At 41.1% G+C, this 13,651-nt stretch overlaps 1 protein-coding gene across 2 annotated transcripts in view; it reads left to right on the top strand.

Annotated features, from left to right (window-relative positions):
- Window positions 1-13,651, top strand: part of LOC116308041 (acetyl-CoA carboxylase) — a 45,541-nt gene that overhangs the window by 3,175 nt on the left and 28,715 nt on the right. For both annotated transcript variants that reach the window (XM_089031504.1, XM_089031505.1), the window contains exons 5-16: window positions 195-314; window positions 641-722; window positions 992-1,090; window positions 1,240-1,343; window positions 2,097-2,207; window positions 2,568-2,620; window positions 3,020-3,176; window positions 3,536-3,649; window positions 4,130-4,189; window positions 4,910-5,001; window positions 5,625-5,694; window positions 13,422-13,585. In XM_089031504.1, coding sequence (XP_088887630.1) covers window positions 195-314; window positions 641-722; window positions 992-1,090; window positions 1,240-1,343; window positions 2,097-2,207; window positions 2,568-2,620; window positions 3,020-3,176; window positions 3,536-3,649; window positions 4,130-4,189; window positions 4,910-5,001; window positions 5,625-5,694; window positions 13,422-13,585 — 1,226 coding nt within the window. The remainder of the gene's footprint in view (window positions 1-194; window positions 315-640; window positions 723-991; window positions 1,091-1,239; window positions 1,344-2,096; window positions 2,208-2,567; window positions 2,621-3,019; window positions 3,177-3,535; window positions 3,650-4,129; window positions 4,190-4,909; window positions 5,002-5,624; window positions 5,695-13,421; window positions 13,586-13,651) is intronic.

Here is a 13,651-nt window from a genome sequence, read left to right as displayed (position 1 = left end):
GTTGCGTCGACCTTTTCTGAGTTTGATAAACTGGATTGATTATAGTCTAGCTTTGGTTCAAACAAAACCATACATAAGGAAAGAGGTTTGCACTAAACTATGTGACATTGCACTATGTTTGCTATCTTGGAAGAGATATGTGGCTTGCAGAAATATGTTCTGTAACTGTGAACCTGTATTCCATTTGCCTGCAGGCTAATGCAGAGTTCATAAAGATGGCAGACCATTATGTCCCAGTACCAGGGGGTACAAATAACCACAACTATGCTAATGTTGAGCTGATTTTGGACATAGCTAAGAGATTACCAGTCCAGGTAAGGCCCTAACTTCACTAAAAACGTTTATAGTAGGGTCAAATGAATAAGAGCCCATTACGCCCAATTATCTGGGGAACAAATAAGCAATCTAGAACATTACAATACTATCAAATAGAATACCTTTCAGTGATAGGTGTAAAAATTGTAAAGATTCTTTGAATGATTTTTTTCTCTGCAGTTAAATAGGTTATTTTCATGATGGCATCATTTTAATCATTAAGAGAAATAACTCAACAAAAGAAAGTGTTCAAGGGATTCTGGTAGAGGTAGTAAATGACTCTATAATGCAAGTGACCTATTAATTGTTTTGATTTTCTCTCCAGGCTGTGTGGGCTGGCTGGGGGCATGCATCGGAGAACCCAAAATTACCAGAACTGCTTGCAAAAAATGACATTACTTTCATAGGTAGGTTTTGTTCCCCTTAAAAGGTGATTCCCTGTAACTTCACAAGGGGATTCCCTGAACCAATATAGGGGGATTCCTTGAAATGCCAAAAAGGATATCACCTGAATCAATTAAGGGGGATTCCCTGTAACATAAGGGAATTCCCTGAACCAATGTAGGGGGATTCCCTAGAATATCAAAAAGAGGATTCCCTGAACCAGAATAAGGGGATTCCCTGAACCACGATAAAGGATCAATATTAACTCTCTTGTCTATTTTTCATTTAACAGGACCTCCAGAATCTGCAATGTGGGCTCTTGGAGACAAAATAGCATCATCAATAGTAGCTCAGACAGTGGGAATACCAACTCTCCCATGGAGTGGTAGTGGTAAGTACAAGAACCAGATATATCAATTTGAATGAATGAAAGATACGTGTACTTAAAAACATCACAAATTCCTTTAAATTTTTTTTATTGAATTCCACAAACCAAATGAAATTATTTAAATAAAGTTTGTAATTAATCATTTGTTGCAGGGATTCAACTTCGAGACAGTGATTTAGAGAATGGAATAGTAGTAACAGTACCCGAGCATATCTACAGGAAAGGTTGTGTGCAGGACAGCAATGAGGGACTTAAGGTACAATAGCTTTTTTGGACAGTCCACTCTTGTTGTAGCGGACATCCTCTGGACTGCAATAGCGAGATTCCACAATAACAAGAGTTGATTATGTACTGTTTAATAAACGAGCAGGAGTGTTTTATCGGGTATAAAACACGAGACGTAGCCGAGTGGTTTTAGACCCGATAAAACACGATCTGCGAGTTTATTAAACGGCTTAGAAAACTCATGATGTATGTTCTCATATTGTACAGAATTATTTACGAAATGAACCAAGTTTGATAGAGAAAATCCAAGTTAAAGTTTATGCAAATGAAGACGAGTCTATATCAAATATAAAATCACCTTCATGGTCATGATTTCTATTGTGTTTTCTTCATGAATTATTAATAAGTTTTTTAAGTAATGTTTATATAATGTTTATTGCAATGTTGATGGTAATATTTGCCACCCATTGCAACATTAGGTTTTGTCACTCTGCTTTGTTGGGTTGTCCAATAGATTTCTGTTTGGCAATTAACATAACGATCAAAAACAAATGCCTGGTTGTACGAAGCCTGGATAGTGCTATCCAGTGGATAAGTCCATGCTGTTATCTATTAATAAATTTATCCACTGGATAAGATTTACATCCATTGGATAGTGCTATCCAGGCTTTGTACAACCAGACCGTGACTTATTTCAGCCCTACATTTATATTAACTTGCAGTTTACTCTAAATAAATCTTGTTTGCATTCTTGTCTTCAATGTTATGTGTTTGACTATTTTAGAGTGCAAGAACAATTGGATATCCTGTTATGATCAAAGCATCAGAAGGTGGAGGAGGAAAGGGCATTCGTAAAGCCAGCAATGACGATGAGTTTACTAATTTCTTTCGACAGGTAAGCAATGAAATATTTCCAAAAAAAAAAAAAAAAAAACTATCAAAAACGTGTAAAGAAATGACAATCAAATTGTAAGGAAATCCTATTATTAATTGTTGGGGCCTTAGGAAATAGTTATTGTGTAGTTCCAAAAATTATCCATACCCCCTGCATGGAGGAATTTTTAAGACACCCCCTACCCCCCGGAAATTCCAATTTTCTTCCATACAAACTCTGTAATTATTGTTCTTTTTCTGACACCCCTACTCTTCGGAAATTCCAAATTCCTCTCTGGGGTGGGTATGGATGATTTCTGGAAATACACATTGTTTCTTTGTGATTATGAAATTATATATTTTAAATTCTGTTTTTCTTTAGGTTCAAATAGAAGTTCCAAGCTCACCCATTTTTGTAATGAAAGTTGCTGAAAAGTAAGTCCTTTTCTTAGAAATTCTTTGAGAAATGGTTTTATTAATGTTGATAAAAACTGCTATAAATCTTGGGATCTGATTGGTTGGGAACATGTGCATTAAGAGAGCACTGAGCATGCACTTCCATTTTCTATTTTATCATTTGTATCCAATGGCTATTCTAATTTGTATCTTATAAAAGAAATATATAAAAAATACACTTCATTATATAAATTCTGTGTTGTTCAATAAAGCACTTGGGGATTGTTAGAATCTTATGAAGTGTTGAGAAGCATTCCGCTATGCATTATTCTTTTTCTATCAGTCTTGTTTTTTTTTTGCTAATCCCAATGTGTGTTATAATGGCATACATGTTTTTTATTTCTTCTAAATGACAAGTGTGACTTATTCTTATTTTAGTGCAAGGCATTTGGAAGTACAACTTCTTGCAGATGAATACGGCAATGCAGTATCTCTCTTTGGAAGAGACTGTTCAGTTCAAAGGAGACATCAAAAAATCATTGAAGAGGCCCCTGCTACTGTATCTAAAAGTGATACCTTCAGGAGAATGGAAGAAGTAAGCAGTTCATGAATGGTACTGAAAATCTGTCACAGGGAGCCCAAATTAAGATATCCAATGAGTATGCCACAGCAAGCCCAAGGGAAAGACCTGTGAATAAATAATAATCATACTCTATACATAAATGTAACATGCTGCCATCATTGTCTTTTTGCGCAATGTCATTCAGAGCTTAAGAAGCTGAGTTTTGCCCCACCCCTCCCCTGGTAGCCTACAGGTCTTCATGTTCCTCTTCATTGCTGTTTACCTATTATCACAACAGTCGTCATTCTCATCCCTTACTTTACTACTACAATGTGACAATGAGTATTCCTATAGGATATATTACTAGACTAATTTGTTGTGATTTTATTTAGGATGCTGTCAAAATAGCCAAGATGGTGGGTTATGTCAGTGCTGGTACTGTTGAGTATTTATATAATGCTGATGAGGACACCTATTACTTCTTGGAGCTCAACCCAAGACTGCAGGTACACTAATAAATGATAATAATAATAAATAATAAATAATAATAATAAATAATAATAATAATAAATAATAATAATAAATAATAATAATAATAGTAATAATAATAGTAATAAATAATAATGATAATAATAATAAATAATAGTAATAACAATGATAAATAATAATAATAATAAATGATAATAATAAATGATAATAATAATACAGAATGTGATTTAAAAATTACTGTGATAAAATAACTGTTATTAAAAGTCAGAGACAAAAAAATTCAAATTACTGTCGGATAATTGTTTTATCTTGATGTGCCTCAGCTATGTATTATGTTAACCCAGTTGGATACATAGTTATTCACTAAGTTTTGCCATGCATTATTGTGGGTTATTTGACAAATAATCTCCACTCACTCTTATGACTGACAGAATATGATAATTTAAAAATCCAAAGTATTTGGAAAACATTGTAAAGTATTGCTGCTTTGTATTTAGGTTGAGCATCCATGTACAGAGTACATAGCTGATATCAATCTGCCAGCTGCCCAACTGCAGGTGAGTGGATTGATGGGTGAATGGAAAGATGGAAGGAAGGAAGGAATGGATGGATGGAAGGAGGGATGGATGAGTGGATGAAGAGAAAGATGGATGGGAGGATGGATGGATGGATGAGTGGATGAGTAGATAGATGAATGGAAGGAGGGATGGATGAGTGTATGAAAAGAAAGATGGATGGGAGGATGGATGGTTGGATGGATGAGTGGATGAGTAGATAGATGAATGGAAGGATGGATGAGTGGATGAGTAGATAGATGAATGGGAGGATGGATGGATGGATGGATGAGCGGATGAGTAGATAGATGAATGGAAGGTTGGATGGATGGATGGATGGATGGATGGATGGATGAATGGGAGGATGGATGGATGGATGGATGGATGAGCAGATGAGTAGATAGATGAATGGAAGGAGGGATGGATGAGTGTATGAAAAGAAAGATGAATGGGAGGATGGATGGATGGATGGATGAGTGGATGAGTAGATAGATGAATGGGTGGATGGATGAGTGGAAGAGTATATAGATGAATGGGAGGATGGATGGATGGATGGATGGATGAGTGGATGAGTAGATAGATGAATGGATGGTGATGGATGAGTGGATGAATAGATAGATGAATGGATGGGGATGGATAATGGATGGATAGAGGGATGCGTGGAATGATAGATGGAATGGGATAGCAGGTGAATATTAATGCATGTGTCTAATTTATTTTTAGGTTGCCATGGGGTTGCCACTTCATCGAATTAAGGAAATTCGAGTTCTTTATGGAAAGTCAGCATTTGGCAGTGAAAACATTGATTTTGACCAGTAAGTCATTCCCCTAGATTTTTTTCTGTTTATTATTGCATGTCAATCACGCAGCCCGCCTTTTGAATTGAAAACAGAGAAAGCGTTTGCAAATAGATCTTCTTCCAATTATACTCTATACTTGACTCAGTTGACTCCATTGACTCCATTGAAGTCGTCTTTCGTGATTGAAGTTCAGACAATTAATTCATCACAGAATTTGCTTCCAAACTCAACAAAATAACAAAAGTGTTAAAAGGAAAATAAAAGAACTATTACTCATTTTGCCTGCTAAATTGAGTATTTAAAAAATATATGAAATCCAGCGAAATACTTTGAATCCTTTGAATATCAACAAGCATAAGAAGGGCACAGGGAGCCCAATTTCCGAAAAGTGAAACAAGTATCCATGAGTTCGCCAAAGAGTAGTTTGATTGCTGATAGCCACTAACTATATTTTCAAATCAAACGCCCGCTACATTTGAGGATACTCTGCAGTCCTTATTGCATGATCAAGAAATCCTAATGATTAGCTGTACACCCAAATGAATAGCAAAACAGATTAATGTTTTCTCATTACAATCTTTATTATTATTATTTAATTAAAATGCATCTTTAATGTATATTTTCATGTATTATTCCAGTACTTCAGATTGCAAGAAACCAAAGGGTCATGTGATTGCTGCCAGGATTACTGCAGAAAACCCTGATGAGGTATTTTAATTTGTACTCAACAAGTTGTTAGTTACAGGCTCTTGTTCTTAATGTCATTGTTTCATTCCGATGTTGATGCTTTTCCGATGGAAGCTCTGTGCTGGAAGTTGACTCTTCTGCATTTTATTAAATGCATGTTAATGTAACTTCTGGGTCATGGGTTCTGTTTTTGAGCTTGGCCCATTATTCCCAAGTAGAGTTGAATTTTTTAGGTTTCTCCCTTGACTCAAAGGTTTTTCTTCAGGTTCTTCAGTTTCCTTCCCTCCACAAAACACCCTAAATTCCAATTCAATCTTTGAGTTAGACATTCACTGACTTAGATCAGCCTGAGTGTGACTGTTGCCATAAACAGTCGTGGAATGTTTAAATAATTATTAAGTATATAATAAGTACATCATTATTTTGATCTCAAATTTCAATTGTCGGTCAACGGACCACGAGGAGCGATTTGTAAGAGCAAGTATATGGTTAGACAAGTTTTACGATCAAATTAAGAACTATTAAAGATTGTCAGAGATCCGTATAAAACCCTAGCCATGGTTACGCCGGTAGCTACAGTAAAACTTGTCTTAAAACTTGTGGTTTAAAAGACTGTGAACTAGATTTCGCATGCTAAGCTAAGTAAACGAGGCTAGTATGGAATCGTCGGATCCTATAAGCCCGATGAGACGAAGTTTAAGCGATGCAAGGCTCGACGGAGCTGAAAGCGAACTTGTACCCGACTTTCTGAGTGAAAGAGAAACGACTGCAGTCGTAAATTTCAAGCGTACACGAACGTTGACCGCGAAAGGTCAACAATATGAAACATTATTAAAGGAAACAAACTTAGACAAAGCTCTCAAGGAGCTAAAGAATATCATGAATAACATTGAGCTGACGTGGCTCGATCACGGCTCAGATATTTTGCGAAAGAACAGACATAACCTTGAAAAATACCGCAATAATCTACAAATATTGCAAGAAGATCTCAGAAGGATAGCATCAATCGAATCCCATCACGAATTGATTAACTCATGCAACGAACAAAACAAAGAAGCGCTCGAATTACGTAAACGATTAGGAGAAAGAATCTTCGAACTAGAAAGAGAAGAAACCCGCTCGCGCAGAAGTGTAGCAACGTCTCAAGCTACGAATAAAAGTATCCAAAGGATGAAAATTCTTCTCGCCCAAAAGGAAGTTGACCTAAAATACGCCCGTTTGCAAGCAGAATTCGAACTAGAGCTACAACGAAAGAGATTTGAATTTGAAGCGTTGCAAAGAATGAAGAGTTACGAAATGGCGAAGGCCGAGAAAGACCTGATGGAGGAATTCGATGATAGATCATGCTTATCCGAAGCAAATCTCGGTCGACTCGAAACGCAGAGTAAAGATGATAACGTCCGGCGTTACATAACATCGATGCACGGTTTTAAGCAAACACATCTCAGAGGTCAAAACGACGCAAACATGAAAACCGGAAATCAGATAGGCGACGTGATTGACGGCTCCAATAAACCAAACGATAACGAACACAACGCAGACATCAAGACCGGAAACGACGCGATTGACGATTTTAATACGCCAAGTGATAACGATAACGAACTGAACGGAAATCAGGAATTAAACGATGAACATGAGACCTCGAATCAAAATGTCAACAACCCATTTGACAATGGAAATATACCCATCGAAAGGCCAAATAAGGAGATCACGTCTACCGGAAGTCATTATTTTGGTGGAAATCGCGAAACTTACAACAAAGGTGGAAGCAAGCAGCACGAAAGGGACCTTGTACCAGGCACAGGAATCTCGAAGGATATCATACCGAACACAGGAAACCCAGCCACTCCAGGTAATCGAAATACTCACCATCCAATGCGTTATACAGATAACGACAACGTAAGTCCTCAAGAACGCCGAACTCTGATTCCACCAGCAATATTCCGCCAACCTCCTATCCACACTTCAACTCCTCAGATAGTACCGAAGGGCGAAAATCAACAATCTCATGCCAGTACTGCCTGCGATGGAGCTAAAGAAACCGTTAACGCTTTCTCAACGCCTCCCCACGTGCCAGGTTATTCCCGCGCTTATCAGTATTCCATACCAGTTCATCAGCCATCGGTTCAAGAATTCGGCTCGGCAAGCAGCTCGTCTGCCAACGCCCAAGCTTAATGTCTTTAGCGGTAACCCGTTAGAATGGCCTACCTGGAAAGCTGCCTTTGAAGCTGTAATTGAAAAAAGAGTAACAAACGTCAGTGAGAAGATCCTTTACCTACAACAGTATCTCGCCGGAGAACCAAGGAAAATCGTGGAAGGATACCAATTTGTTCAGACAGCTGAAGCATACCAGGAGGCCAAGAAAACGTTAGAGAGACGTTTTGGACATCCGTCTGTCGTTGCTGAAGCCTTTAGAAACAAGCTGACAAACTGGCCTCGAATCGCCCCCAAGGAAGGAAGAGATTTGCGTGAATTTGCAGACTTCTTGAAGACATGCGAGCTTGCAATGCAGTCAGTAGAAGATTTAGAAACGCTGAACAAACAACATGAGAACAAACAATTACTTAAAATCCTGCCAAGCTGGATGCACCCAAAATGGGGTACAAAGGTGAGGGAATTTCAACTCGCACACGGCGACTCTAAATTTCCTCCCTTCAAATCATTTGTTGAATTTGTGGCCAGTACAGCAGAAGTCCAATGCCTACCTGTGTTGACTGGACTTAGCGACACAAGCAAACCGTCAAGGGTAAAGCCCAGAACTAACATCCTCAACAGCGCTTCTACCCTATCTACCGAAACTAAAGGCACCTTAAGCAATGATCACAAGACCCCACTATGTCTGTGGTGTAAGAAGGGTAATCATCACCTAAATGCTTGTTTCGAGTTTGCAAAGAAACACATTAAAGAGCGAACAAAATTTGTGATCAGAAAGGGACTTTGTCTCCGTTGTCTACAGCACGGTCACATGTCCAAGGAAAACAAATGCAAGGAGATCACTACTTGTTCCCGATGTAAACAGCAACATCCCACTTGTCTGCATGTCGATGACGAAGGTCGAAGGGAGCAACAGCATAAGGTCGAGACTGCAAAAGCAGATACAGCAGCAACAAGGTGTACAAGCGTTTGCAAGGTTGAAGGTCAGCAGTATGGACAAGATCAGAGTCTCATTGTTCCAGTGTGGATATCCTGCACAGAAAAACCTCAGCTTGAAAGGTTAACATACGCGTTGATTGATTGTCAGTCGAATGCAACTTTCATCACCGAAAGCCTTAGATCAGCACTGAACATCGACGGAGCGAATAGTCATCTTCTTCTCTCAACAATGCACGAAGAAAATGAGTTAATACAGTGTAAGAAGATTCAAGGAATCAAGGTGCAAGATTACAAGCGTCAAGTCTCCATCACACTGCCAAGGATCTTCACGAGACCAGTCATTCCTTGCAAGCCATCCCAGATTCCAAAGCCTGAAATCGCGAGACAGTGGAAGCATCTTAATCGAATCGCAGATGAACTGATGCCCTACAGAGATGATATCGAAGTCGGCTTGCTGATAGGCACGAACTGCCCTAAAGCCATCAAGCCTCGAGAAGTCATAGCAGGTTCTGATAACGACCCGTATGGAATAAGAACCGACCTTGGTTGGGGCATCGTTGGACGTGTGTGTAAGAGCCCCATCAATGAAGAGTCACCAGAAGAATCTGATACCAACAATTGGGTCAATGCGACAACAGCTGATCACATTTCCATGGTGCGCGAAGAGCAAAATGATGCCAATAAAGCCACCTTCACGACCGAAACTCACGCAAGAGAGGTCATAAGCCCTGCCCAGGTGAGGGAGATGTTCGAGAGAGACTTCCACGAGAAGCCAGATCCCAAACAACAGCCCATGTCAGCAGACGACCGAGCATTTCTGACGGAAATGAAAAATCAGATTCGCCAAAGGAAAGACGGGCACTACGAAATGCCTCTCCCTCTAAGGAACAAGGATGTTTGTCTCCCAAACAACAGGTCTCAAGCCCTGAGACGCCTCGCACAGCTCAAAGCGCGTCTGAAAGGGAATGAGAGATTAAGAAGAGACTATCTCGAGTTCATGCGAAAGACGATTGATGAATGTGCAGAGAGAGTTCCGGCCGAAGGCGGCAGACCCACAGGAGGACGTATTAACTATGTTCCCCACCACGGCGTCTACCACGCAAAGAAACCAGATAAGATTCGGGTTGTCTTCGATTGCAGCGCCGTCTACAGAGGCACATCATTGAACAAGAACCTTCTGCAAGGACCCGATCTGACAAACAGCTTATTGGGTGTTCTTTGTAGATTCCGTCAGGAACAAATTGCCTTTTCATGCGATGTGGAAGGTATGTTCCACCAGTTCTATGTCGATGAAGCAGACCGAGACCTTCTTCGGTTTTTCTGGCGGGAAGATGGGAACCTGGACAGCCAACCGATTGAATACCGCATGAATGTCCATCTATTTGGTGCAGCATCATCTCCCGGATGTGCAAATTTCGGTTTCAAGCAAGCTGCGAACGATGGAGAAATTGAATTTGGCCAAGAAGCTGCCAACTTCATTCGTCGAGACTTCTACGTCGACGACGGCCTCAAGTCTGTAGAGACCCCGGAGAAAGCGGTAGAAATTATAAGGAACAGTCAAGCCATATGCGCGAAGGCGGGTCTAAGACTTCACAAGATAAACAGTAACAGCAAGAAAGTTATTCAATCCATCCCAGTTGAGGACAGAGCTAAAAATCTTCAAGACATTGATTTCAACCAAGATCCTCTACCAATCGAACGAACTCTCGGTGTCATGTGGTGTATCGAGACGGATTGCTTCCAGTTTAGGATAATCCTCCAAGATCGTCCTCTAACTAGAAGAGGTATTCTGTCTACTGTTTGCTCAGTATTCGACCCTCTTGGATTCCTGGCTCCCGTGGTCTTGGTCGGAAAACAGATCCTTCAAGAGCTGTGTCGGGAAGCAGTCGACTGGGACGATCCCATAAGCGACAATCTTCGTCCGAGGTGGGAAAGATGGCGCGACGAGCTGAGTACCTTAGAAAATATCAAGATACCACGATGCTACAAGCCAAAGGACTTTGGCGAGGTAAAGCACGTTGAGATACACAATTTCTCAGATGCTAGTCAGAGTGGCTACGGGCAGTGCAGCTATCTTCGTTTGATAAATGATGAAGGCCAAGCCCACTGTGCTCTGCTGATGGGAAAGGCACGCGTGACGCCACTCCAACCAGTCACTATTCCACGCCTCGAGCTTACTGCAGCAGTGGTATCAGTCAAGGTTGGTCAGTGGTTGTGTCAAGAGCTAGAGTATCAGGACATTCAAGAAGTGTTTTGGACTGACAGCCAGGTGGTCCTAGGCTACATCAACAACAGCGCAAAGAGATTCCACATATATGTCGCCAATCGCGTTCAGCAGATCCATGAGCATACAGAACCCAAGCAATGGCAGTACGTGCGCACAGACTCCAACCCAGCTGATGCAGCATCACGAGGTTTGATGGCCAAGGAACTCTTAGAGCATGAGACGTGGTTCGGAGGCCCAGAATTCCTCCGCAAGTTTGGTCAACATGACGTCCACCAACGTGAAATCAATGAGCTCAGTCCTGATGATCCAGAACTCAAGAAGACAGTCACACTGACCACGCATACAGACGACTTCAAGTCAGGTCATCTTGAGACGAGCAGGTTGAACCGTTTCTCAAACTGGTTTACAGCAAAAAGGGCCGTAGCAAGGTGCATACGATACAAGAACCTGTTGAAGAAGAAGGCCAAGCTCAAACTGTCATCAGATGCCGACAGTCCAGATAATTGCTTCTACAGCGACCGCGCGATCAGCGTAGAGGAACTGCGTCAAGCAGAAAACGTCATCATCCGCAGTATTCAACAAGAACACTTCCAACAAGAAATCAAGACCTTGAATTCGATAGATGTTAAGGGCGAATTTGTCAACAGAGAGTCAACAAGACTTCGTAACACAAGTCTAAAGAAATGCAGTAGCCTTTATCGTCTAGATCCCTTCATCGACAACAAAGGTGTCCTGCGTGTCGGAGGTCGCCTTCGAAGGGCTAGCACGTCGGAAGAACTGAAGCATCCAGTTATATTGCCCGGAAAGGCCCACATATCCAAGTTGGTTATAAATAACTGTCATCTAGCAACCAAGCATCAAGGCCGAGGAATGACTTACAACGAAGTACTTCAGCGCGGATATTGGATAACCGGAGGATTATCGGCAACAGCGTCGGCTATCGAACGGTGCATAACATGTAAAAGGCTAAGAGCTCCTTTGCAGCAACAAAAGATGGCGGACCTCCCAAATGACCGGCTGGAACCAGCACCTCCCTTCACCTATTGTGCTGTGGATTATTTCGGCCCATTTAGTATAAAGGAGGGAAGAAAGGAGGTGAAACGCTATGGCGTTTTGTTTACTTGCATGCCCTCCCGTGCCATACATCTAGAGACCGCAGCGTCGCTGTCCACCGACTCATTCATAAACGCACTCAGGCGCTTCCTAGCAGAGCGTGGCCCAGTACGTCAATTAAGATCTGACTGTGGTACCAATTTTATCGGAGCCAGTAACGAATTACGGGAAGCCCTAGATGAAGAGAAAGTACGCGATGAGTTACTCAAGGAAAATTGTGAATGGATCACCTTCAAGATGAATCCGCCTTCCGCAAGCCACGCTGGAGGAGTGTGGGAACGGCAAATCCGGAGTGTGAGAAACGTCCTACGACCGCTTATGCAAGAGGCTGGACATCAGCTCGACGACGAAAGCTTCCGCACTCTGATGAAGGAAGTTCAAGCCATCGTCAACTCAAGGCCTTTGACGACAGTAAGCTCAGAAGACCTGGAGCCTTTGACACCAAATCACCTACTGACAATGAAGTCAAAGGTACTGATGCCCCCTCCAGGTGTCTTTTTAAGGGCTGACTTGTACTGTCGCAAGCGATGGAGGAGAGTGCAGCATCTAGCCAATGAATTTTGGAAGAAGTGGAGAGGAGAGTACATGCAAACACTGCAAGTACGAAAGAAATGGGACCGACCTAGCCGAAACGTCAAGGTAAATGACATTGTTATTATTAAAGACGACAATCTACCAAGAAGCGATTGGAAGCTTGCTCGTGTCTACGAAGTTCTTCCAAGTGATGATGGTTTAGTGCGCAAGGCACTCCTCGCCCTAGCTACCTCCCAATTGGACAACAAGGGAAGACGACTGACAGAGACGAAGTACCTTCAACGTCCTGTACAGAAGCTTGTAGTGCTCCAGAAGGCAGAGGAAGACTAACATCCGCCATCGAAGGGCATCGAAGCATCCAAGTAAAACACACACTACGTGTATATGAACATTAAGTCACAGTGACATTTATATTTGTTTATGTTCCAAATATTAAAAAACAACAAAACAATGATTCTCTTTGATTGAACAGTGGTTCTCCACCGACTGTTGGGAAGCCCTGTGACTGTTGCCATAAACAGTCGTGGAATGTTTAAATAATTATTAAGTATATAATAAGTACATCATTATTTTGATCTCAAATTTCAATTGTCGGTCAACGGACCACGAGGAGCGATTTGTAAGAGCAAGTATATGGCTAGACAAGTTTTACGATCAAATTAAGAACTATTAAAGATTGTCAGAGATCCGTATAAAACCCTAGCCATGGTTACGCCGGTAGCTACACTGAGGTTTCAAGGTATTGATAAAAGTTGAATAGTTTGTTTTTCTATTCCCTAAGGGTTTCAAACCAAGCAGTGGTACAGTCCAAGAGCTGAATTTTCGCAGCATGAAGAATGTCTGGGGTTATTTTAGTGTAGCAGCGGCTGGAGGCCTTCATGAATTTGCGGACTCACAATTTGGACATTGCTTTGCTTGGGGAGAAGATAGAGAAGATGCAAGGAGGTAATTTTAAAAGTCATGCTTGAGAATCCATATCTCCTGCACTAAAAAAGTTGTAGCAAACAGTTT

Source organism: Actinia tenebrosa, unplaced genomic scaffold, assembly GCF_029948245.1.
Source record: "Actinia tenebrosa isolate PJP-AT-01 unplaced genomic scaffold, QUT_ActTen_1.0 PGA_scaffold16__25_contigs__length_10494907, whole genome shotgun sequence".
NCBI lineage: Eukaryota > Metazoa > Cnidaria > Anthozoa > Actiniaria > Actiniidae > Actinia > Actinia tenebrosa.
This window is presented reverse-complemented; position numbering and strand designations above follow the sequence as displayed.